General features: G+C 40.0%; 1 protein-coding gene across 3 annotated transcripts in view; it reads left to right on the plus strand.

Annotated features, from left to right (window-relative positions):
• The window catches only part of fam20b (FAM20B glycosaminoglycan xylosylkinase), a 136746-nt gene that overhangs the window by 25861 nt on the left and 83450 nt on the right, over nt 1-27435 (plus strand). For all 3 annotated transcript variants that reach the window (XR_013887880.1, XM_080195970.1, XM_080195969.1), the window contains exon 3: nt 10509-11008. Coding sequence is in view for 2 of the 3 variants with exons in the window: in XM_080195970.1 (XP_080052096.1) it covers nt 10632-11008 (377 nt within the window). In the remaining variant the exon portion in view is untranslated. The remainder of the gene's footprint in view (nt 1-10508; nt 11009-27435) is intronic.

Here is a 27435-nt window from a genome sequence, read left to right on the forward strand (position 1 = left end):
TGGATATATAGGTGAAAAGGAGAAATGTGTAGAACCATGGGCAAAGAGCAGGAAGTGGGAAAAATAATTAGGTAGCTTTTTCAAAAAAGCAGAGCAAATGTATAATTTTGTGACATCAAGGCTAAGTGCTAAGTAGTGTGCACTTTGGAGGATGTCTTTAGGATGAGACATTAAATCAAGACACTGCCTTTCATCTCAAATGGGCATACAAAATTTCATGTCCCATTTTGAAGAAGAGCGGGGAGTTATTCCTGGGTCCAATATTTGGCTTTCAATCAACGTTACAAAAACATTATCAAGTTATTATTGCATTGATTTTTGTGAGACCTGCTCTGCACCAATTGGCTGCTCCATTTCCTACATGACAGCAGTGATTACAGTTCAGAAGCGCTTCAGATACACAGGTGTCCTGAGAGTGTTGAAAGCATTGGATAAATGCAAATCTTTCTTTATCATGACACATCATTGGGATTCCCGCTTTTCCTTCCTTTACACCCTCCTTCCAAAATTTTCTAACCTAAAAAAAATCAAACCTAGCATAATATCTGCGTTGGAATGGGAATCTCCTAAATGATTTTTTTTTCCCCCAAAGTAGCTACTGAGTTGTCTTTTTCAAAAGTCACCAGAAACCTGTGTTTAGTTAGTGATTTTTTTTTAAGGGCAACACAGCAGAAGAGCATCACCTGGCTTGAGGGACCAATTGAGGCTCAGTGGGTAATCACCCCAGGGGGTGGAGTACTCTCTCAGGTAGAAGACAATCTGAAGACATGTCGAAGAAGTTCAGGGACTGGGGCAGCCTGTGGGCAGTGAAGGGCTGCCAGCCTCTACAATTTTTCCTAATTATTAAATACCATTTGTGTTACTGAGAAGTCTGTGAATGCATATGATTAGAGTGATGGAGCAAAGTACTGTTCTGGTCTACAGCTCTGATGACTTTCTTTCTAATGATCAAATATCCTTTCACTCCAGGCAGGCTGATGTTATTACATTACTTAAATGTAGCAATGTAACTTGAAAAATGAATTAGCTTTCTCAATCATTGGTGTGTTGTGACATTTCAGAATTGCTCATTTAAAAAAAATTATATGCTTTGCATTGAAGTGTTGGACACAAGTGCCAGTGATCAGTCATGTTTCATCAGATGTAGAAAGCCTAATTATTGCAGCAGAGCTCCTTGCCCTGTTACAGATAAGAAAAGCCATTCTGTCTTTTGAGATTTGAAGCAATCCTTATGTGTGAATGTAGCTGTACAGTGTTGTGATTTATTTGTATGTGGACGACCACCTCTGGATCTGTTTGTCATTTCTGTAACCCTTTCACTCTCTCAGACATGAACTTCTCTAGTGCCAAGTAGGCAAGATCCTAAAGATGTTGTCTTTATAATTCATCTGACTATTTGTTTATTGAACAAGAATTTATCAGACTATAATCTTCATGTGGTTTGTAAATAACATCCTAGTTAAAACTGTGGTAAATGATTGGTGGTAATTAAAATAAATAATTCTATTTGTTAAATTATTAATTAAATAAGGATGGCAGGGAAGGTGATCTGTTGTAACTGTAATATATGGGTGGTGAACACAAGCATGATTCATGGAAATCAGGTGGAAGGCAGTGGTGTCTGGACTGGTGTTCCAGAAGTCCAGGCTAATGCTCTGGGATTTAAATCCCATCACGGCAGCTGGTGGAACTGAAATAAAATTAAGAAATTTGGAATTAAAAATAGTGACCATGAAACCGCTGCTGGATGTCATAAAAATCAAAAAAGAATGAAGCCAGCCTCAGCCTAGGTACCCAGAATGACACCAGCCCTGTAGACCCTGCAAAACCTTTCTTGCTAACTTCTGGGAACTTGTGTCAAAATTGGCAGATTGTCTCACGGACATGTCAAACAATGGTCTAATATTGTCCCTAACTTGGTGACTTCAACTATCTCTGGGTATATCTTGTCCTACTGATAAGACAGACCTGTCAGAGGTGGCAGGCTCATGGTACACGCTTGCACGTGGTACCTCAGCCCCATGAAGTCTCATGGCATCAAGTCAGATATGGGCAAGGAAATAACCTGCTGATGACCACTGCCGCACCTCTCAAGATGATGAATCGGTATTCCTCCATGTTGTACACCACTTGAAGAAAGCACAAAGAATGGCAAGAGTGCAGAATGAAATCAGGGTGGGGGACTTCAATGTCCATCACCTAGAGTAGCCTGGTAGTACCACTACTGACCCAAACTGGTTGAGTACTGAAGGATGAGATGCTAGACTCACTCTGCATCAGGTGGTGTGGGAACCAATAATGGGGAAAAATCGACTTTACCTTATCCTCACCAACTTCCCTGCTGCAGAGACCAATTCCCATCTTCACGTTGAGGATACCCTTCAACATGTGGCACTATTACTGTATTAAATGGGATAAATTTTGAACAGATCTATCAACTTGGCATCCACAAGACACGATGTGTCATCAACAGTAGCAGTATTTTACTCAACCACATTCTAACCTCAGGGACTGCCATATCCCCCCACTCTACTGTTAGCACCAAGGTAGGGGATGAACTTTGTTTCAATGAAGAGTAAAGGAGAGCAGCTCCAGGCATATCTAAAATGAGGTGCCAGCCTAACAACACAAGCTAACATGCATGCCAATATATTGCATGTGCAAAGCAGCACTACACAGAGCAAAGCAATCCAACAGCTCTGCAGACTTGCCACATCCAGTCGTGAATGGTGGTGGACAGTTAAATGACTAACAGGAGAAGGATGCTCCATAAATATCCCCAACTTCAGTTGATGGGGGTGCCCAGTACATCGTGTAAATGATAAGTGATGAGTGAATGATCCGACTTGGTCTCCTCTGAAGTTCCAAGCATGCTGGTCAGTCCCTTAGTCCCAAGACATTGCTGCAGGAGTTCCCCAGAGAAATCGCCTAAGCCTGTTAAACTCAAGTTGTTTCATTAATGACATTTCTTCCACCACAAGGTCACAAATGGGCGTGTTTCACAATGTTTAGCATCACTTGCGACACTTCAGATACTGAAGCAATGTATTCTTATGCAGCAAGACCTAGAAAACATTCCGGATTGAGTTGATAATGCTACAAAAGTGGCAGGCAATGATCATATCCAATTAGAGAGGATCTAATCATTTCCTTTTGACATTCAATGGCATTACCATTATTGTATCCTGTCTATCAGCATCCTGGAGGGTTACCATTGACCAGAAACTGAATAAGACCAAACATATCCCAGCATGGGTTATTGTCTGTATGGAGTTTGCACATTCTCTCTGTGTCTGCACACAGTACTGTAGTTGTAGCCTCACCAATACCTTGTACAATTGCAGCAAGACCTCCCTGCTTTTATACTCCATCCCCCTCGCGATAAAGGCCAACATTCCATTTGCCTTCTTGATCACCTGTTGCACCTGCAAACTGAGTTTTTGCGATTCATGCACAAGGACCCCCAGGTAATTATGGCAGTACTATGTTGTTACTACAATAGAATTGATCTTAATTGCTACAATGTTTGTTTTAAAAGGACTATGCAGGGTGGTTATTTAATGTTGTCACCTGGGATATAAGTCACATGACTGGGTGGAGCTAGGCTTGCGTAGAGAAATCCAGAGCAATCTGCTGATTGAGATCTTTAGAGAGAGGTCGTTTTGTCTGCCTGAAGTGGAGAATGGAATCTGCCAGGAAATCAGTTCCTTTCTCTGAGGTTCTGCTGTTTGGGAGTGGATCTTTTTCTGGAGGTTGTTGTATGAGAATTAGAAGACAGGTCTGTCTGGATCTCTGTCCAGAGGTGTTAAAAGGCTGAAAATCTAGCACTCAAGTGGACATATCTATTTGGTGCTAACTAATTCTAAAGAAGGGCATATATCTATGGAGATACTGCTTTACCTTGGAACTGTGGAAATGGATAGCTGTTAAGAATTATACTTTGTCATGTTTAAATTAATTAGTGAAAATTATGCTAATTATTTGTTATATTCAAAACTGTGTTGTTAAATAAAGTTTATTTTGATAAAAGCTTCCTCGTTGGTTAGTTAACTCGTACCTGGAGCGAAGTTCCTTATGCTCACTTAATGCCAATTCATCTCTCAAACTTTATTTGTTCTATGGCAATTAGCACGTGACTTGGGTAATCTACAGATTATTACCTTTGAGATTCTGCTTAATTTAGTACCTAGCCTCTAGCTAATAAAGATAATAATCTGTACTTCCTTCTGCTAATGCAATTGGTACCTACATGGATTCTCCCTGTTCCATTGAAATTTTAACTCCAGCTCTAAGCAGTTGTCCCGAACCTGGCGCTGGGCAGGCAACACTGCCTTCTGGGCTCTTGCTCTTTGCTGCAGAAAAGTGTCAATTCTCCTGGCTGTACCACATTCTACCACCACCCACCACATTCTTGTTTGCTCCCACCACTTGAATGGCTTCCCATGCTAAGGCCAGCCTGCTCATCACCTTTTAAATCTTACTTTCGTCCATAAGCATTGTGAGCACCTCAAACCTGTTTGACAGTTGCAATGTCTGAGTTTCCTGTCTACTCGTGTCCCTCACTGTTGACCAAAACAAATGACCTTATTCTCAGAGGCTTCATGTAACCTCTTCTGGAGCAAAGTATCAAGGTAATTCTCTTTCTCTCCCTCTCATACGTTGCAAGTGTCTGCAATTCGGCTTCAGATCAATAACCCTGATCCGGAAATCTGTTTATACTTTCTGTAGATGTGTTTGTCATGGATTGTCTTGATATCCAAAAATGCCTATATTCCACAATTGCAACACAACACCTGTCCTGTTATTGTAATTTATGTTATTTAATTAACCTAATTTAATTACTCAGTTAATAATCCCTAGGTTTACCACCAATCCTCCTCTGTGCACTGAATTACTGCATACACTTAATTCACTTCTCACTCCGGACTAGCCTGCTGTTCCCTCATGTGCCCCTTGCTAATCCTGTGGTTTGCAGAAAGTTTTTCAAACCCCAAGCTCAACTAGCTAGCACCTCCCAGAACCAACTGCTTTTAAGAGATTGACAGATAACTGCCATTCTGGCAGCTCTCTGCATAATCAACTATCTTAATTTACTAAAGATTTGCACTATATCAGATCATAATTCACAATCTATAGTTAAACCTGCAATGAGTTTGCCAGAACTTAGTACATGAACCTAATTCACTATTCACTCAGTCAGTGTCTGAGTCTCGTAATCACGTGTCTCCCCTTACTAACTTGAGCACAGGATGGAGCACATTAATAAAATATGCAACAGCCATTCTCTGGTCATTCCCTAGGTTGATGCCTTGGCCAGTCAGAGTCAATCTGCCTGGTTGGAATTTAAACAAAGCTTGGCAATTAACTGTCAGCTAACTAGTACATTTGCTGTCAATACCAATACCAATGCCGATCAAGAGTCTACTTGCCAACCATTCTGCACCTCTTCTCAAGAAATATAAATTATTGTTCCTTAACACTTGGTATTCTTGTGAATGCCTTGATGAGTGCAAAGCTTTGACATGTCTTTTTTGGGTGATATTCAGATCCTGTCCTACCAAACAACCTTTGGCTGCGCTTTCTCCATTTTAACATGGTTAGCAAATTCAACAAGTTTATATTTATTGTGACAATTCAGATTTTTGATTAAATTGGAAACAATAGGAATGCACTGTCATTTCTAGAACTCCACTTTGTACTTTCTTGCGCTCTGACCTTGTGACTGTCATAAGTACTCTGTTTGCTACTTTTAATGCGATATAATCATTGAGCTGTGATAAAATGTGAAATGGCTCATAAACAAATGTTTTGCTTTTAGGACATTGATATTCTGGTTGCCTATCCCAGCATGCGGTTTGTATTTCTCGCCCCATTTAAATGCCACGCAACCAAAATCAGCCCCAGTTTAATTTAAGCGTTACTTCCTATAAAAATGGTTCAATATATTGACAAATTGTGTTTACTCGTAAGTTGTAATTTTATTGCCGTAATGTCTTTATTTTTCTCTGTTTGCATGCACAATGTTAAATATTTGAAGACTTGGTAAAGTATGTTGCTGTAACTATTCTGTTATTATAGTTCAACAATCAGACTGACATAGGACAACAAAAGGAAAAGGATTTCTTCCAAGAATTCAAATTACAACTGATCAGAACATAAGAACATAACATAAGAACATAAGAAATAGGAGCAGGAGTAGGCCATCTAGCCCTTTGAGCCTGCCCCACCATTCAATAAGATCATGGCTGATCTGTTGTGGCTCAGTTCCACATTCCCGCCCTCTCCCCATAACCCTTAATTCCCTCGCTTATCAAAAACCCATCAACTGGCGTCTTAAAAATATTTTGTGAGGCAGCCTCCACCACTTCAACGGGCAGAGAATTCCAGAGATTCACCACCCTTTGAGTGAAGAAGTTCCTCCTCGACTCTGTTCTAAACCGCCCCCCCTTTATCTTGAGGCTGTGCCCCCTAGTCCTACTGTCCTTTCTGAGCGGGAAGAGTCTCTCCACCTCTATCCTATCCATCCCATTCATCATCTTATACGTCTCAATGAGATCTCCCCTCATTCTTCTAAACTCTAACGAGTACAAGCCTAGTTTATTCAGCCTCTCCTCATAGCTCAAGCCCCTCAACTCCGGTATCAGCCTAGTAAACCTCCTCTGCACTCCCTCCAAGGCCAAAATATCCTTGCGTAAGTGCGGCGACCAAAACTGCACACAGTACTCCAGCTGCGGCCTCACCATTGCCCTATACAGCTGCAGCAAGACCTCCCTACTTTTATATTCAATCCCTCTCGCTATGAAGGCCAGCATCTCATTAGCCTTCCTGACCACCTGCTGCACCTGCAGGCTGGGTTTTTGCGACTCATGCACAAGGACCCCGAGGTCCCTCTGCACCGTCGCCTGCTGCAGTTTTTCTCCGCGTAAGTAATAGTCCTTCCTACCATTATTCCTACCAAAGTGGACCACCTCGCACTTGCCGACATTAAATTCCATTTGCCAGTTCCTGGCCCGTTCACCCAGCCTATCTAGATCCTTCTGCAGACTCTCCACACCCTCCGTGCAATTTGCCGTTCCACCAATCTTGGTGTCATCAGCAAATTTCGACACCATACACTCGGTTCCCTCCTCCAGATCATCTATGTAAATGGTAAATAGCTGAGGCCCCAGCACCGACCCCTGGGGCACTCCACTAGTCACCAACCGCCAATCTGAATAGCACCCATTGACCCCCACCCTCTGCCTCCTATTTGACAACCAATCCTCTATCCACGCTAACACCCTACCCCCAACTCCATGCCCCCTTACCTTCTGCAATAACCTCTTGTGAGGTACCTTGTCAAACGCCTTCTGAAAATCAAGAAAGACCATATCCACCGCCCTAGACACATCCTCATAGAACTCCAATAAATTTGTCAGACACGACTTCCCTTTAACAAAACCGTGCTGCGTCTGCTCTATCAAGCAATTCCCCTCAAGATGCCTCGCTAATTGCGTATGGTTGATTTTCTGGTATGCTGAATGGCTCACTAAAATGAATCTCTGCACCAGGTTTTTGGTGGTTTTGATAGAAAGTTGAAGTGATTGTGAAATTGACATTACCTTGTGAGTTGGTTGGCAGATCAACCTTGATTGTTTCCACTGTTCCCTGTGAGGGTGAGGATGCTTTACGTAGAAACATTGAAATTGCCTTGTTATTTTAGCTCTAGTCTGATGCAGTTGTACAGATTGATATGTCAATCCAGTGCGAGTCAAAAGGGATTGGATTTGTTGAAGCATTGTGATAGACAGTTGTCAGAAAGGGTTACCTCTTTGAAACTTTAAAAATCAAAATCAGGAAATAAATCATGGAATGGTTACAGCATTGAAGGAGTTCATTTGAGCCAGCTTTCTGAAGGAGCAGTTCACCTTTTGCCACTTGCCTGCCTTTTTACTGATAGCCGTGCAAAACATTTCTCATCAGCAGATGATCTAATTCTTACTTGAAAGCCACAACTGAATCTTCTATCACCACACTCTCTGCATTCCAGATCCTAATCACCAACATTTAAAAACAAATTTCCTTCTTGTCGCCATTGCTTCTTTTGCTAATGATCTTAAATCATCATCTTCAGGTTGTCAATTAATCATCACTGGGAACAGGTTCTCACTACCTACTTTTTCCAGACACCTCATGATTTTGAATACATCTATCAAATCTCCTCTCAACTTTTTCTTCTTCAAGGAGAACAGCTTTAGCTTCTCCAGTCAATGTAACTAAAGTCCCTCATCCCTGAAGCTATTCTCGTGAATCTTTTCTACACCCAATTTAAATGCCAACCTTGGATGTAGTGGCCAGAACTGGACACAGTGCTTAGAAAAAGGTGTTTTATATAGCTTTGTCATAAATCCCTTGCTTCATCAATTACTTTTGCAACCTGCCCTACTACTTTCAGTGACTTATGCACATATCCAGGTTCCCCTGCTCCCGCATCTCCTTTGGAATTTTATCCTTATTGCCTGTCCCTGTTTTTCTTGCCAAAATGAATCATTTCACACTTCTCTGCATTGAATTCCACTTGTCTGCCTTTCCATCAACTCATCCATGTCCTTTTGAAATTTAACACTGTCCTACTCCTCACGATTCAGAATACTTCCAAGCTATGTATCATCTGAAAATTTTTAGGCTGTGTTTTAGAACAGATGCATTGCAAGCTACGTAAGGAGATATTAAGCCAGATGACTAAAAACTTGATCAAAGTGCTAGATTTTGAGCAGCCTCTTCAAGAGGGAAAGTGAGGTGGAGAGGTGCCCAGAGGGAATTCAAGAGGTTAAGGCCCAGGCCGCTGAAGGCACAGCCATCAACAATGGAGTGATTAACATTGCTAACGTTCAAGAGGTCAGAATTCGAGGAGCAGGAGGACATTGCAGAAATGTGGAGATGCGTGACCATGGAGGAATTTAAAAACAGTGATGAGAAATCAAGGTGCTGCTTGACCAGGAACCAACGTTAGCAAGCATAGGGATGATAAGTAGAATGGTGCCAGATACAGTTTAAAAAATGAGTAGCAAAACTTTAAATGACTTCAGGTTTGTGGAAGGCAGAATTTGGGAGACCAGGAATGCACTGGAATAGCTGCATCGAGAGGTAATGAATGAGGGTTTCAGCAACAGATGAGATGAGATAGAAAAGAACTCAGACGGTGTTACAGAGATACACATAAGTGGTTGGTGATTGCAAGAATTTGAGGTTGGAAGCTCCCCTTGGAACCAAATGTGACACAAAGATTGCAAATACATTGACTTAGTCTGAGACTGTTGCCCAGGAAGAAATAGAGTTGGTAGCTAGGGAAACAAAAAACATGGCTTAAATCTTCCCAATATTTAATTGGAAGATATTTATGTTCATCCTATTGTGAATTTCATGGGAATGGGTGGTGCTGGCTAATCAAAGATGTTGTTTAATGGAAAGTTCCATTTAGCAATGGGCTATAGTGCAATACTTGCAACACGAATTAATATGCAAGTATTCAGGAAATAAAGAACAGTACTTGTTTCACTTTTAAATCTTCAACAGTACATTAAAGTGTAAAAGTATTAAATAATACAGTGTGTAGGTAGCTTGTAATTTTTTTCAGTTGATAAAGAGGGAACATCAGAAATTCCAGTTGGTGCATGTCAATTAACACGCAGTTTACTGTAGCATTTTTGTTGCATGTTGACAATTTGCCCAAATGTGCGTTTTCTTGTCTTGACAACTCATGGATGTCTATTGCCCCTCAATATTTTGTGGATTTATGCTTAAGTTGAAGTGTTTGTGCTGATTGTCCTTGGTGTTGAGGATATAGGCTGACAGTTCCTTATCACAGAGCTGAACCTGATTTTTTAAATAGTTAAATTTTGCCTTTCTCTTTTACGTGAAGCTGTTACATCCAGACATTAGTTATATATTTCGAGAGCATTCGAGTACAAGTTAAAACAAATAATTTTAACCTTGTCAAACCTGTTGCACTGTACAAAGTACCCTGTACTGTACTCTGGAAATAATCAAGCTGTTGAGATCATTCAGACAAGAATGAAAATTATGGCAGGACCATCTTGGTTGTAAATCAGATCACTGAACCAGTTTTAATTGAAGACGAATTACACTTTTATTTTTATTTATTTTCTCAATCAAGGTAACTAGTTACCTTTGGCCAGTAGGGGAAGTTGGTCAGGGTTCCACATAATACTCTGCCTGCTCCTATTTCTTATGTTCTTATGTTGTTAATGTTGCTTCTTGACTGATGAGACATCATTGTGTTTTCCCATTTTCGTTTCCCTGGACTGCATTGGAATTTTTTTTTGTATTGAGTGAATGCAATTTGATTAAGCTTATTGCATTCTGTAGCACATAAATTGGATTGATGGACAAAACAAATTTATTGTTGTCTGATTAGAAACCAGCCATTCAACCACTTGTGCCAGTGGTGTGTTTAGAAACATTTTGAAAAAGGCTTTTTTAACAATATATTTCTCTCTTTCTTTCAGGACAGCTGTTACTGAAATGATGGTAATAACGTAGTTCAGCTGAAGTTGATGTTGGACTGCTACCACAATTTTTTGTATTGAGACTCTTTCTAATACCAGTAACATCTTGGATTTGAGGCCACCATGAAGCTGAAGCAGCGTGTTGTTTTGCTAGCTATCCTCCTTGTTATTTTCATTTTTACAAAAGTGTTCCTGATTGACAACTCAGACTCCACTGCAGCAAACCGAGAGGATCAGCACTCTTTCCAGCATATGATGGATAAACTCAGGATCGAACTGAATCCAAATTTGGAGCATACACTGCAGTCACCATGGGAGATAGCAGCACAGTGGGTCGTTCCTAGGGAAGTGTACCCAGAGGATACTCCAGAGCTTGGAGCCATTTTACATGCAATGGCCACCAAAAAGATCATTAAGGCTGATGTGGGTTACAAAGGTACCCAGCTAAAGGCTCTACTTGTTCTTGAAGGTGGACAGAAGGTTGTTTTCAAACCTAAAAGGTAATGTTTAACATGAACACAAATGTTCTGAAATTGAATAAAGCAGAACCCCTTTCATTCTGAACAAAGTTTCTGAATAAACTAGCAACCAATGTCAGGATATAGGAATTTGTGTCTTATGGTAGACGAACTAAAAACTTGTAGAAGAGGGTTGCTTTGTGAACCTACCCAATAAAACACAAAAGTATAATTTATAAAGTGCAGTATTTATAAACAAAGGTTCAACTTGGAAACTACATGAAGCTCCGGTTCATTCCAGAATTGAAACTGGTATAGCTTTCCTTGGTAAATGCAAGTCCAGTTATGTGATTTCCATTTCCCATTTGGTACATAAATATCTCTTGGGAATGTAACTCCGCCATTCAAGAAAGGAAGGAGAGAAAAAGCAGTGAACAACAAGTGAGTTAGCCAGCAAGCAGTTGTCAGGAAAATAGTGGAATCTCTCACAGGAAATGCACTTAGAAAATCATAGGATGTTTGGACAGATGATTTTATGCAAGAGAACTCATGTTCAATAATTGTATTGGGGTGTTTTGAGGATTTAACTTGTAGGGTAGATAAAGGGGAGCCAGTAGGTTTAGTGTACTTGGATTTCCAAAATGCATTTGATAAAGTGCCATATGACATAGATGAAGAGACAAAGAATAATGTGTCTAAATTTGCTGATGGTGCAAAGCTAGTTGGAAATAATAAATTGTGAAAAGGAGCAAATACACAGTAGATGAAAAAGAGATATCGACAGGTTAAATGATTGGGCAATAAGATGGCAGATGGAATAATGTGGGGAAGTGTAAGGTTATTCATTTATAGAAAAGCAGAACATATTTTGAAATACATGTGTCTCATAAATGTTGATGTTCAGAGGAACTTTATATTGTATTTTTATAAGAAACACACAAAGTTAGTTTGCAGGTTAAAGCAAGCAGTTATGGGAAATGGCAAGTTTGTCTTTTTTGCAAGTGGATTGGCACACAAGAATAAGGAAGTTATGCGATAATTGTACAGGACTTAGGTGAGACTACTGTGTGAAGTTTTGTTCTCCTTATCGAAGTAAGAATGTACTTTCCTTGAGATGGTGCAGTGAGGGCTTAGCAGATTAGTTCCTGGGATAGAAGGGTTGTCGTATGATCAGGCTTACAGATTTGGGCCAATACCTGCTGGAGGTTAAAAGGATGAGAGATGATCGCACTGAAACTTAAGAAATTCTGACAGGTCTTGATCGGTTAGAGGCAGAGTTTATTTCCCTTAGCTGGGGAATTTAGAACACTGGGGCATAATCTCTGATAAGAGGCCAATAACTTAGGACTGCAATGAGGAGAGATTTCTTAATTCAAAGCGTTGTGAATGCTTGATTGTTGAATATGTTTAAGGCTTTGGTAGACAGACTTTTTGGTCTTTCCAGAAATCAGAGAAATTGGGGAATTAGGGCTGAGAATCAACCATGATCATACAGAAAGGCAGATCAGGCCTGAGGACCTTTTGATCTTAATAGGATTACTTCAAACTCTAATGACTAATCAGGGTAACTGAAGTATTGTTCTTTTATTTGTTTATATAGACCAACAGTAAAAATTTATCCAGCGTTGTCTTCAAATAGTCAACCATTCAAAAATCATATTCTTTGTTTTTGCAACCGCTTTCTGGCTAGAGTGTTCACAAGTGTCAATTACTGATTTATGATTACACTTGAAACAGCTTTACTTCAGTTACATAAATTTTGCATTTGTGCTGTACTTTATTAGAAGCTATGAAAACTGAGTGGCCAGATGTTCCCTGACATTTTTTTTCCTTGTTTTCTGAAACTATCTTTAGCCTCCCTTAACTTGTGCTAACATATTTTGGGATAATCCTTAGAATGATTCTGGCTTGAACCAGAGAAATGTAAAATATGTTTTGCTGTCACTGCATGTGAATAGATAAACTATAAACTCTACAGTCCAGAATGCTTGTTACAAAGTTATGTCTGGATTTCAGAATTTGCTGGGTTATAGAATGATGTTAGAATGCCTAACTACAAATGTGCAAAGTGGATAACACAGTGGATGTAAACATTTGCTGAAGGATAAAGCAATGATAGTTCCCCAGTGTCACATTGAGTACCACCCTAAAGCTGTGCTGGGGAATTCCTCTAGGAAGTTCCTACCTAGCAGTTGTCCAGAAGGGCTAACTTCTCCCTAATGGGCCTGACCTCCTCTCTCCCTGGCTATCCTCTTCCTCTTAATATGTTTATAGCATATCTTGGGATTCTCTCTAATCATACCTGCCAGTGCTTTTTCATGCCCCTTCTTTGCTCTCCTAATCGCTTTAAGCTTCCCCTGCACTTTCTATACTCTCCCCTCTCTCATCAAAAGAAGAAGACTACAGTAAGAAGGTAAAAGTGAAGGTAAGAATTTTATAAATTTTCATAAATAATTTAATTGGTGCTTGAAATGTCGGTTAGTGGGGTTAAGTGTTGCACTTGTGAGATGTGGGAGATCCGTGATGCTTCCAGCATCTTGGATGGCTATGTCTGCAGGAAGTGCACCCAATTGCACCTCCTTACAGAACGCATGGATAGGTTGGAGCAGCAATTGGATACACTTAGGAGCATGAAGAAGCTGGAAAGTGTCATAGATAGGAGCTTTAGAGACATGGTCACACCAAAAGTGCAGGCAGATAGATGGTTAACTGCCAGAACGGGCAGGCAGTCAGAGCAGGAAACCCCTGTGGTCATTCCCCCTCTCTAACAAGTATACCATTTTGGATACTGTTGGGGGAGATGGTCTATCAGGGGATACCAGCAGCAGCAGCAGCCAAAGCAGTGGTGCCATGGCTGGCTCTATTAAGCAGGGAGGGACAAAGAGGACTGGAGCAATAGCTATAGGGGACTCTATAGTTAGGGGTACAGAGAGGTGTTTCTGTGGATGTGAAAGAGACTCCAGGATGGTATGTTGCCTCCCTGGTGTCAGGGTCCAGGACGTGTCTGAACGGACAGAAAGCATTCTGAAGGGAGAGGGTGAACAACCAGAGGTCGTGGTACATATTGGTACTAACAACATAGGCAGTAGTTTAGGGAGTTAGATAGAAAGCTAAAAAGCAGGACTTCTAGGGTTGTAATCTCAGGATTACTCCCTGTGCCATGTGTTAGTGAAGCTAGGAATAGGAAGATAGTGCAGCTCAACACGTGACTAAACAGTTGGTGTAGGAGGGAGGGTTTCCAATATCTGGACCATTGGGATCTCTTCCGGGGCAGATGGAATCTGTACAAGAAGGACGGATTGCATCTAAACTGGAAGGGCACAAACTGGCCAGGAGGTTTGCTAGTGTCACATGGGTGGATTTAAACTAGTTTGGCAGGGGTTTGGGAATCAAAGTAAAGTTGGGAACCACAGAGTAGAGCCACTAAGACTCAGAAACAGCAGGCAGGGTGGGATTGCTAATCAGAGAGGTCTGGTGGACTGAAGTGCATTTGTTTCAATGTGAGAAGTTTAACAGGTAATGCAGATGAAGTTAGACCTTGGATTAGTACTATGAACTCTGATTTTGTTGTCATTACGGAGACTTGGTTAAGGGAAGGTCAGGATTGGCAGCTTAACATTCCAGGATACAGATGTTTCAGGTGGGATAGAGGGGGGTGTAAAAGGGGTGGGGGAGTTGCACTACTAGTTAAGGGGACTATCACAGCTGTACTCTGAGAGGACGCCTTGGAGGGCTCATACAGTGAGGCAATATGGGTAGAGCTCAGGAATAGGAAAGATGTAGCCACCCAACTGCCAGCGGGAGATTGAGGAACAGATAATGTAGGCAGATTTTGGCAAGGTGTAAAAATAACAGGGTTGTTGTGGTGGGAGATTCCCCTATATTGACTGGGACTCACTTAGTGCCGGGGTGTGGATGGGGCAGAGTTTGTAAGGAGTATCCAGGAGGGCTCCCTGAAACAGTATGTAGATAGTCCAACTAGGGAAGGGCCTTACTGGACCTGGTATTGGGGAATGAGCCTAGCCAGGCGGTCGCTGTTTCAGTAGGGGAGCAGTTTGGGAACAGTGACCACAATTCAGTAAGCTTTAAGGTACTGATGATAAAGATAAGTGTAGTCCTCAAGTTAAGACGCTAAATTGGGAGAAGGCTAATTACAACAATATTAGGCAGGAACTGAAGAATGTAGGTTGGGGGCAGATGTTTGAGGGCAAATCAACATCTGGCATGTGGGAGGCTTTCAAGTGTAAGTTGATAGGGATTCAGGATCGGCACATTCCTGTGAGGATGAAGGATAAGTATGGCAAGTTTTGGGAACCCTTGGATAATGAGAGATATTGTGAGCCCAGTCAAAGAGAAAAAGGAAGCAGTTGTCAAAGCTGGGAGGCTGGGAACACATGAAACAAGTGTGGAATATAAGGAGAGTAGAAAGAAACTTAAGCAAGGAATAAGAAGGGTTAAAAATGGTCATGAAAAAGTATTGGCCAGCAAGATTAAGCAAAATCCCAAGGTTTTTTATACATATATAAAGAGCAAGAGGGTAGCCAGAGAGAGAGAGAGTTGGCCCACTCAAGGACAAGGGAGGGAATAGGCGAGGTACTAAATGAGTACCTTGCGTCAGTATTCACCAAAGAGGAGGACTTGGTGGATGATGAGTCTGGGAAAGGATGTGTAGATAGTTTGAATCATGTTGAGATCAAAAAGGAAGAAGTATTGGGGTTCTTGAGAAACATTAAGATAGACAAGTCTGCAGGGCCTGATGGGATATACCCCAGAATACTGAGAGAGGCAAGGGAGGAAATTGCTGGGGCTTTGAGACAAATCTTTGTATCCTCACTGGCTGCAGGGCAGGTCCCAGAGGACTGGAGAATAGCCAATGTTGTTCCTTTGTTCAAGAAGGGCAGCAAGAATAATCCAGGTAATTACAGGCCGGTGAGCCTTACATCAGTGATAGGGAAGTAATTGGAGAGGATTCTTCAAGACAAGATTCAAGATTTGGAAATAAGTGAACGTATTAGTGAGAGGCAACATGGTTTTGTGAAGGGGAGGTCGTGTCTCACGAACTTGATCGAGTTTTTCGAGGAAGTGATGAAGATGATTGATGAGGATAGGGCAGTAGATGTTGTCTACATGGACTTCAGTAAGGCCTTTGACAAGGTCCCTCATGACAGATTGGTACAGAAGTTGAAGTTGCATGGGATCAGAGATGAGCTAGCAAGGTGGATACAAAACTGGCTTAGTCAAAGAAGACAGAGGATAGCAGTGGAAGGTTGCGTTTCTGGATGGAGGGCTGTGACAAGTGGTGTTCCTCGGAGATCAGTGCTGGGACCTTTGCTGTTTGTAATATATATAAATGATTTGGAGGAAAATGTAATTGGGTTGATTAGTAAGTTTGCGGACGACATAAAGGTTGGTGGATTTGCAGATGGCAATGAGGACCATCAGAGGATACAGCAGGACATAGGTCAGTTGGAGACTTTGGCAGAGAGATGGCAGATGGAGTTTAATTCGGACAAGTGCGAGGTAATGCGTTTTGGAAGGTCTAATACAGATGGGAAATGCACAGTAAATGGCAGAACCCTTAAGAATATTGATAGGCAAAGAAATCTGGGTGTACAGATGCACAGGTCACTGCAAGTGGAAATGCAGGTGGAAAAGGTAGTCAAAAAGGCATACTTGCCTTCACTGGCCAGCGTATTGAGTTTAAAAATTGTCAAGTCACGTTGCAACTTTATAGATCCTTAGTTAGGCCACACTTGGAATATAGTGTTCAATTCTGGTTGCCACACTACCAGAAGGATGTAGAAGTTTATACATGACAAGCATGGGACCGTTGCTATTTATTCTCAGAAAATATGCTTTCCCCCAATCCAAAACCGTTTTTTGCAGATCATCTTTTTCCTTTTCCATAACAAACTTAAAACATATTGTGTTGCGGTCGCCGTCACTAAAGTGCTCCCCACTGTCATTTTGAATACATGTCCAGCTTTATTCCTCAGAATTAGATCCAGTACTGTGCCTTAAATCTACATGGTGATATAAAAAGCTCTCCTGAATATATTTCACAAAATTTGCTCCCTGTAAACCCTTTACAATATGACTATTGCTGTTAATGTTGGGAATATTGAAATCCCCTAATACAGTACAATCTCAGCAATGTGACTACCCCCTTTCTATTCCTAAACTCTACCATTAGGGCCTCATTTGGCGATCCTTCCAAGATGTCATTCCTCCTTACTGCAGTAACTGACTCCTTAATAATGCTGCACTTGAAGTATAATTGTTATGTGGTATTTCCAGGTCATGAAGCCAAGGAATATTCCCAGTTTTAATCAGTTGAAAACCAAAATGTGACTCAGAGTATTTCATGAAGATTCATGTGTGCCTAGTTAGAGAAGTGAATCTAAAACAGCAAATGCTTGTGGAAAAGCCATTGATTAAAATTCTTAAAATAGTATGTAATTATAAGACAAGACAACAAAGGTTTACATTGTTATCCAGTTTGCAGTACACTGAGATTCACAATTCTGTCAAAGAGGGTCAGTCTCTTCACACTTGTCACCTCCAAACTTTTGACTCCAGTTCCCAAGCTCAGGTTGCTTCCGCAAGCATTCTCTGATGTTAGAGCAACATCAGCTCTGGAATGACTACTACTGTCCTCCAGGCCTTTCATACAGCTGCATTGCTCCTGATTCTTGAATTGAAAAGAATCTGGTTTTATTCTTAGCCAATAATATAATCCTTGGCTTTTGCTTATGTTATATGTAATTTGGCTGAGGTCACAGCTTATAATGCTTACAGCTTTGCCTTTATGCGACAAGTTCTGTTTATAGTACGGTAAGTGCTCAGCCCAAATGTTGATTCTGTTTCTTAAACTCATTCAGATATGAACCAAGATTAAGCTTCCTGCTTTCATATTTGTTCAAGGACTAGAAATGCTAAAAGAAAGGGCAGGTAGGTTAGATTGACATTTTAAATCATCTTGAAACATCTAAGTATATTCTGATCAAACTAAATAAGAAGCAATGGGAGTGACATTTTGGAATGAAAAAGGAATGTGAATGGTAAAATCAGCAAGGATATTGTGGGGTCAGCCTGGAATTTGGTTCTCTTGAAATCATATGAAATACATGTAACTTATCCTTTACATATGACCTTTTTTGTCAGGAAATTATATGCCCAATTCATTATCAATGTGCTGCCGATACAGTAAAATCCTACAATTGTTAAAAGCAAAATATTGGAGGTGCTGGAAATTTGAAATAAAAACAGAAAATGCTAGAAATACTCAGGCCAGGCAGTGCTTGTGACCTTCTTACCAAAATATAATGTGAATGTGGCAGGTTGGGGAGGGATGATATTATCCTTATACTTAAGGATGATGATATAGCATCATTAGGTTTACAGCAGTGTGACTCGGCTCCCCAAAATTAAAATATTTCAACCACCTTTGGGAGGTACTGATCTCACTCAACCTGAGAATGTTGAACTGAATTTGTAGCATGAGCACTTTTTTTGAAGATCTGAATTGTGAAGTTGTAGTTGCTTCAATCTTCTAAAATACTTTGCACATATGTGCCATAGAGTCGGTATGGTAACTTAAAAGATGCAAACAGGGCTATAAAGATACAAAAGATGTTCATGGCTGTGAGTTCACAGGTTCAAAGTGTTGCTTATCTTTGGGGGTGGATAGTCTGTAGTAGAAACTGGGATGGATGAGGATAAATCTCTCAGTATAATCCTGTGGGATTTGAACCCTTTGCAATTACTCCTGGTATGCATCCAAATTGCTTTGTAATATCAGTTGCATGTGCTTTTAATTAGAAGTCCCTTTGGGGCTTTTACCCAAATTTTATAGATAAAATGAGGGTGATTTTCTAGCCATTGTGTGATTTACCATAAATTAATAGCTAAATTTAATCTTGTTGATCTGAATCTCTTTAAAATAGTCATGTTGACCATTTAGTTCTCAGACGATCATTGTTTAAAACTGTAGATTTGATCCTGATTAATCATCAAGGCAAAAAGCAAAATATTACAGATGTTGACAGTCAGAAATAATAAAACAAAAATGTTGGAAATACTCAGCAGGCTGCCCAGCATTTGTTGGGAAAGAAACAGTGTTCATTTTCAGGTCAATAATCTTTCATTAAAACAGAAATTGCCTAACCTGATGAATTTTTTTTTGTCCCTTTTTTAGCTAGATTTCCTAATCCATTATTGTTTGAGTATTATTATCAACTTATGTGTAAGCATCTAATGACCACAGTATACTGATTAATAGTTTAAATGGGTGCCTATCCAGTTATCTATCTGGTTACATTTTTCTAATAGTCTCTGATTTGCAAAAAAAATTACTGCATAACTGAACAGGAGAGAATATAATTTATTCTGAGGCCATCGTTTTAAACTATCTTTGTCCCCAAAGAAATACTGTAGAGAAAGAGATTATCATCCATCAGTATCTGTCTGCACTACAATTTCTGAGCAGGGGATAGATCATGTAATGTTTGGATATTTGTCATTGATTTAACAGAAAGGTTTCTATATTTTGCAGTGTAGAGTAATAATGGAGTTTGTGGTTTTACACCTTTTAAATGTAGCCAGTAGAAATGTGGAAATTAACAAGTGAAAATAATGGAGAAATGAAGGTCAAGGTGCAGTGTAAATCATTACTTTTTTCCTATGAAAATTAATTTCTCTGATGTTGATGTATTCCTTGAAAGCTATATGTAATTGTATTCAGAACTTAAAATACAAGATGAATTCTGAAGGCAGTCATTGCTGCTATTGGTGTAGGAATAATTGTTTGAGATTAAAATGTGCTACTTAGTCAAAAACCAATTTAGTTACAAATATTTAGCCATAGCTCAATCACTAACACAAATAAACCTATTTTACTCTCTTCTAGGATATACTCTGTGCGAATAGTATCTATTGTCAGGCAACTTCAAGGGTAAAGCAATTGTCAATTTAATAATCATCAACAGACAACATAAAAGCAGATTACTGCGGATGCTGGAATTTGAAACAAAAACAGGGAATGCTGGAAAATCTCAGCAGGTCTGACAGATTTGTGAAGAGAGAACAGAGCTAATATTTCGAGATCAGATGACCCTTTGTCAGAGTTTTGATGAAGGATCATCCAGACTCGAAACGTTAACAGAAAAACATAGTTTGCATTGAAATATGAGTTTTTGATTCCATTTAATATCAGTTCAGAATTGCAGTATTACAACTGGATTCAATTTAACAAAACATATTGGGCTTAGCTGTTTAGAAGTTCACTTTGCATTGGTCAAAGTTAATTTGCTACATACTCTATAGACATAGAGGGCATATGAATACCAATCATATTTTTCAAATTGATGTTTTTGCTGACATGTCAGGAAGCAGATGTAGTTTTCAATGTTTGTATTGGTGGATGTTAGAAATAAGGTATAGATTTAAGTGAATTTAATTCAGTGTTTCTCGGCAAGAAAGGGTAAACTCTAGTTTGATTCATGTTAAACAAAGGTATTTGCATGTATGAGGGCTTTGATTTCACTTAAACAGTGTCTATTATACTTACACACAAGGACACAAGAAAAAGAAGCACGAGTAGGCCTCTAGGCTCTTCAAGTCTGCCCCATCATTCAGTATGATCATGGCTGATCTATGATGACCTCAGCACCTTTTCTGTGCTATTTCCCCAAAGCCCACTATTCCTTGATTTATCAAATATTTATCCACCTCCTCTTTAGCTACTTATCATGATCTAGCCTCCACTACTCTTCGGGACAGAGAATTCCAGAGATTCCCCACCTTGTAGTTATGTCCCCTTGTTCGGGAGTCTCCCACTAGTGAAAACATCTGACCGTCCACCCTGTCAAGCCCCCTCAGGATCTTGTATGTTTGAATAAGCTGAGCCCTCACTCTTCTAAACTCCAAGAAATACAGGTCTAGACTATTTAGCCTTTCTTGATAGGACAACCTTCTTATCCCATGAATTAGCCTGGTGAATCTCCTTTGGACTGCCTCCCATGTTACTATATACTCTTTAAGTAAGGGGTCCAAAACTATACACAATGTTCCAGGTGAGACCTCACCAACAATCTGTACAGTTGCAATAAAGCATCCCTATTTTTAAACTCCAACCTTTTTGCAATAAAAACCAAAATGCCGTTTGCTGCCTTATCTACTTGTTGAATCTGCTTGCTAGCTTTTTGTGATTTATGCACTAGAACACCTAAATCCCTCTGTACTTCACTGACCTGCAGAGTCTCTTCATTTAGATAAGAAACTGCCTTTTGATTCCTCCTACTGAAGTGCATGACCTCACACTTCCCCATGTTAAATTCCATTTGCCCAATTTATCCATCTCATAGAATCACATTGCACAGAAGAGGTCTTTTGGTCCGTCAGATCTGCACCGACACATTAGAAACACCTGAACTTCCACATAATCCCATTTGCCGGCACTTGGTCCATCGCCCTGAATGTTATGATATCTGTTATGATAAATTATTTTTCAAATATAAACCAATATAGGGTAACAATTGGTTTATAAACCCCATTGGTTATTTAATTTCTAACAAGCTATGAGCTGTTTACAAAAATTATACTGTTACATCAGAAAATGATTTACAAAAAGCATGCATGTTATTATCATGAAATTATGCATCTCAATTTAAGATTACGATAACAGTGATTGGGATGACATCTGATGGAATGTTGCATGTTTAGCAATCTGCAATAGTGGTTGGGAATGTTTCAATTCATAGCAACTGGACCATTTGTTTTTGTTACAAGTAGGAAAAACTTTGCTGCATGTTCTGGATTGGAAACTGGTTTTGTTTCTTAGCATCAGGAAGAAAATATGCGCATTAGGCAAAATCAGAATTGTAGCAATCAATTTTTAAAGAGCTGTATACCTTTTTTTGTGTCCCCTGTTTTGTTCTAAAACTTGCTGCACTATACAGTGTTGTCACTGGCTGGGAATCAGTTAGTTCAGAATCTACTTGGCACTGCTCCCCACAAAGTTCTTGCACAGGAAATGCTTTGCAATGCTTAAGTTCTCTGAAATGCAATTGGTGATCCATGTTCTCCAGTAGCTTGGCAAAACAAAACTTCAGAATTTCTAGCCTTCTATGCTAAATAATGTTGAGTGTGCTACAAAACCCTATTATCAACATTGTGTTTTCAAGACTGCAGACTGACTTGCATGTTGTTAAGTTTCTAGGTGCTTTTTGAGGTTGTTCACTCCAAAATTTCAAATTTGGTGTCCTTGTTTGCTGTGGAGTTTGCACATACTCTCTCCGTCTGCATGGGTTTTCTCCAGATGCTCCGGTTTCCTCCCATAATCCAGAAGATGTGCTGATTAGACATGCACTGATCATGCTAAATTCTCCCTCAGCATACCTGAACAGGTGCCAGAGTGTGGCAGCTAGGGGATTTTCGCAGTAATGTCATGACATTAATAAATAAACTTTAAATATTTTACAGATCCTTGACACGATCTATCCTATTTCCTGCACTTCTGCTCTTACAACTTTCCTTTCTTCCCAGGGTTGTGATGGGGTTCTCCTGGGCCTCACCTTCCACTCCACCAACTCTGTGTTCAATGGATCATCTTCTGCCATTCCTGTCACCTCCAGCATGACACTACAGTCAACTTTCCCTATCTGTTCAGTATTCAAATAGCCCTGTTCTCTTTGTGTTACCCTAGCTACTTTTCAGTTACCCCAGCACACACCCCCCTTTCCAAAGCACTTTTCCACGCAGATGCAGCACCTTTCACCTCTTCTCACCATTGGATGCCTTAGCTTCCAAGTGAAACAGCAATTCATGTTCACTTGTTACAATTTAGTATATTGTGTTTTGTTCTTACAATTTAGTGTATTGCCTCTTCAACATAGAGCAGACTGCTGTATGTTGAAGGGGCAAAATGCAGATTAGGTTATCACTTTGTGAAGTATGTTTTGTTCAATCTCCAGGCATGACCCTACTGCCATGTTGATTATTCTTTCCTTGGCCACCTACAGTGTTCTAATAAAGCTTAGCAAACAAAATCTGACTTTTCAATTAGGTGCTTGAATGCTTAACATTTAGTTGAACAATTTCAGATTGTAACATGTCACTTCTGTTTCCTTTCTCTTTGCAAGTTTTGATTTTAACTTGTTTTGTCTTTTCATCCTTCTGCCTTTTATGTCTCCTCAAGACCCATAAAACGAGTACATCCCCCCGCCCATCTTTTGGCCCCGTACTACCAACTCTTATGTAATTTTAAAAATTCAATGATGTCTTTCCTGTTTTTCAGTTCATCACAGACCTTCCCTTTTTATTCTCCCATCTCCCTGTTCAAAATATTACATTTCCTATCATTCTCAATTCTGATGAAAGATCATCAATCTGAAATGTTAACTTCGTTTCTCTGCTCACAGTTGCTGCCAGACGTGTGGAGTATTTTCAACATCTTCTGTTTTTATTTCAGGTTTTTAGCATCTGCAGTATTTTGCTTTTGTAAGAGCAAATGCTTATTCATTTGAAAGTCTGCTGGTTACTGGTTGAGAACTACATCAATCTGTGTTTTATTTGCACCTTGATGGTATCACTTTTGACACAACTAATGAGAAACTTCATTTGAAAAATTATGGCAGTAGTAAAGGAAATCCTGAGAGTTTCACTGTGAGGTAGGGAGGCTTTATTTTAGTTAGAAATTGCATTTGTCTTGATAAATTATAAGGGTTGACATAGCTATCCCCGTGTCTCAGAGAATGTTTTTACCTCCAAGAACAGATTAACTGGCCATTCATTTCACTGCTGTTGACTGTGGGATGTTGTAGATTCATAGTGGTTGAAATGTCTGTCTCCCTAAATCACTGCAATTCAAAAATAATTTATTGTATGAAGCATTTGGAGATATTTAAACCCATTACATTAAAAACTTTGAGGAAAAGGTTGGTCTTTTTGTTATCCATATGTGTCACACTGCCAAAAGAAAAAGGTTAATTGATGAGGAAAACTGTTCTAATCAGAGAGAGTACCTTTCAGTGTATGTTTTGGGAGCTGAATATCACATTTGCAGCTGCTTGATTAAGTTAGACCCAAAGCCAAATTTATCACAAGGCTGTGTTGTCTATTGCCATTACCAGTCAATACCTCTATGATTCAGTGATAATATTAAAGCAACTTGAACAGCCCAAAAGAATTGTTAGGGAATTAAAAGTTCAATGAGCAATCATGTCATAGAATTCATTTGTAAAATAAATCTAACATCTTGAAATTATATTATGGGATACTTAGAAATGAACACTAGATACATTTATTTACAGTAGATTAATGAATCTATGAAAATAAAAGAAACGTTTCTAATGAACTAATTGTGTCTCTATGTTAGTTTGCTGAGGCATAATTTTACGTTTCTAGTTTCCAGAGTTTTTCTTAAGATAAATGGTTAAGATTTTTAAGTAATGATTGACGTCTTGCACAGTGGTATAGTTCATCAAGGTTTCATTTGTCTAAAATGCATTTCACAAAGTGTATTCAAATTAATTGTAACACACATCGTATTGTGTGGACAGATTAATAGTGCAGATTTTCCAGGGTTGCAGTGTTACTCCTTTTGAGTTGTTGAAGTGCTTTTTCTAATTTGAAAGGATGCTTTCTTTTCTAGGGAATCTACATATTTGCTTACCTGTATATTTCTAATATTTGTATCAGAAGCTATTTATTTCCTAATGCATCTTAAAGTTGGACTATTTATTTACAATTGGAATTAAGAGTATGACTGTTCCAAAAAGATGGTGTGCTGATAAATTTGAAAACTTATCTTCATTTTGCACGTTTCCTATTAGAAAATTAAGTAGGAACAATAAGTTAAATGATGTACAGGAAACAAAAGAAAAATTGGGAAATACAAATGGGATTAAGAGAAAGGTAAAAGAGACGAAATAACAACAAAATATTTCGATTTTTAAAAGAAAAAGAATTCCAGCATTAATTTTCTAAAGAGAATTTTCAGGGCCAGAGAAATTGTTCCGCAATAATTATCATTTGCCACACCATTTGAAAACTCAAACTCCTGAATGTGTCTGTCCTAACGTTTTAATTTGGCATAAGTGGGCAATTGCCCCAAGTTCATGCCATTATATTCATTTCAGCATCTAATCTATTGGTGAACATTGTAACAATACACTTATGGAGGAGAATGGTATCTCTGGATTAGTAAGTTTAACCACATTGGTGCAGACTTCAAAAAAGGGCTGTTTGTTTACCCCATTATAATGATGAGCACAGTTGGCCTCACCATTATTATCATTGCAAAATCTGGCCTGCTATTGAAAAAGAAATTGGATGTGACTATATACAGCTGCTGTTTAAAAATTTCACTGATTTTTGAACATGTCCTATTTACGTACACATTTAGTTCAGTTCAAAATACATTTATTGAAGAATCCAATACTGGGTCACTGTCTGTGTGGAGCTGCACATTTTCCCCGTGTCTACGTGGGTTTTCTCTGGGTGCTCCGGTTTCCTCCTACACTCCAAAGATGTACAGATTGGGTTGATTGGCCATGGTAAATTACCCCTTAATGTAGGGGGGCAAGCAGCAGTAATATGAGGTGTTATGGATGGATTTGTTGTTGGTGCAGGCTCAATGGATCAAATGGTCTCCTGCACTCTAGGGACTCTGTGAATTCATTTGATGTATATCTCAGATATGCTATGTTGGGGCGTCAGGATGCTTTCCCTGCCCTATATAACTTTTTGTGAAAGGATTGCTATTAGTTGCAGCAGCTTGAGCTCCTGTTTTTGGAGCTTGAGTAGCAGCTGAAATCACTACAGTGTATCCACAAGATTGAGAGCTTTGTGGATAGCACATTTAATGGTCACTATGCATCTTAAGAATAGGCAGGGAGAGGGGCAGTCAGGTAGAAACAGGTAGCTAACAGGAATCTTCTGATTCTCACTCTCCAACCATATCTGAGATATACATCAAATGAATTCACAGAGTCCCTAGAGTGCAGGAGACCATTCGATCCATTGAGCCTGCACCAACAACAAATCCATCCATAACACCTCATATTACTGCTCTAAATGCCAATGAAACAGATGGTTTCATCTGGGTAGTGCACCCAGAGCCAAGTCCATGGTACCACATTTGGCTCAGCTGTACATTGTGACACAGAAGACAACTGGAAGAGCAATAGTAGAAGGATTTGATTGTTAGGGGAATAGATAGTGTTTCTGCAGCCAAAGACATGAATCTAGGATGGTATGTCACCTCATCAAGGACATCAGGATGCAGAGGCATCCTGAAGGCCAAGGTGCAGAGCTAGTGAGCATAGAACATAAGAACATAAGAACATAAGAAATAGGAGCAGGAGTAGGCCATCTAGCCCTTCGAGCCTGCCCCGCCATTCAATAAGATCATGGCTGATCTGTTGTGGCTCAGCTCCACTTTCCCGCCCTCTCCCCATAACCCTTAATCCCCTCTCTTATCAAGAACCCATCAACCCGCTTCTTAAAAATATTTAGCGAGGCAGCCTCCACCACTTCAACGGGCAGAGAATTCCAGAGATTCACCACCCTTTGAGTGAAGAAGTTCCTCCTCAACTCCGTTCTAAACCGCCTCCCCTTTATCTTGAGGCTGTGCCCCCTAGTCCTACTGTCTTTTTTGAGCGGGAAGAGTCTCTCCACCTCTATCCTATCCATCCCATTCATCATCTTATACGTCTCAATGAGATCTCCCCTCATTCTTCTAAACGCTAACGAGTACAAGCCTAGTTTATTCAGCCTCTCCTCATAGCTCAATCCCCTCAACTCCGGTATCAGCCTAGTAAACCTCCTCTGCACTCCCTCCAGGGCCAAAATATCCTTGCGCAGGTGCGGCGCCCAAAACTGCACACAGTACTCCAGCTGCGGCCTCACCAATGCCCTATACAGCTGCAGCAAGACCTCCCTACTTTTATATTCAATCCCCCTCGCTATGAAGGCCAGCATCCCATTCGCTTTCCTGACCACCTGCTGCACCTGCAAGCTGGGTTTTTGCGACTCATGCACAAGGACCCCGAGGTCCCTCTGCACCGTCGCCTGCTGCAGTTTTTCGCCACGTAAGTAATAGTCCTTCCTACCATTCTTCCTACCAAAGTGGACCACCTCACACTTGCCAACATTAAATTCCATTTGCCATTTCCTGGCCCATTCGCCCAGCCTATCTAGATCCTTCTGCAGACTCTCCACACCCTCCGCACAATAAAGCAGAACAGTGCATTGGAACATAGTTTTTTTATTATTAGTGTTACAAATAGGCTTACGTTGACACAGCAGTGAAGTTATTGTGAAAATCCCCTTGTTGCTCCACTCTGAAGAAGAATTTAGCAGGCCAATGCACCTAACCAGCACGTCTTTCAAACTGTGGGAGGAAACCCATACAGACAAGGAGAGATTGTCAGACTTCGCATAGACAGTGACCCAAGCCAGGAATCAAA

Source organism: Carcharhinus amblyrhynchos, chromosome 9 (genome assembly GCF_965287045.1).
Source record: "Carcharhinus amblyrhynchos chromosome 9, sCarAmb.v2.hapA, whole genome shotgun sequence".
Classification (NCBI taxonomy): domain Eukaryota; kingdom Metazoa; phylum Chordata; class Chondrichthyes; order Carcharhiniformes; family Carcharhinidae; genus Carcharhinus; species Carcharhinus amblyrhynchos.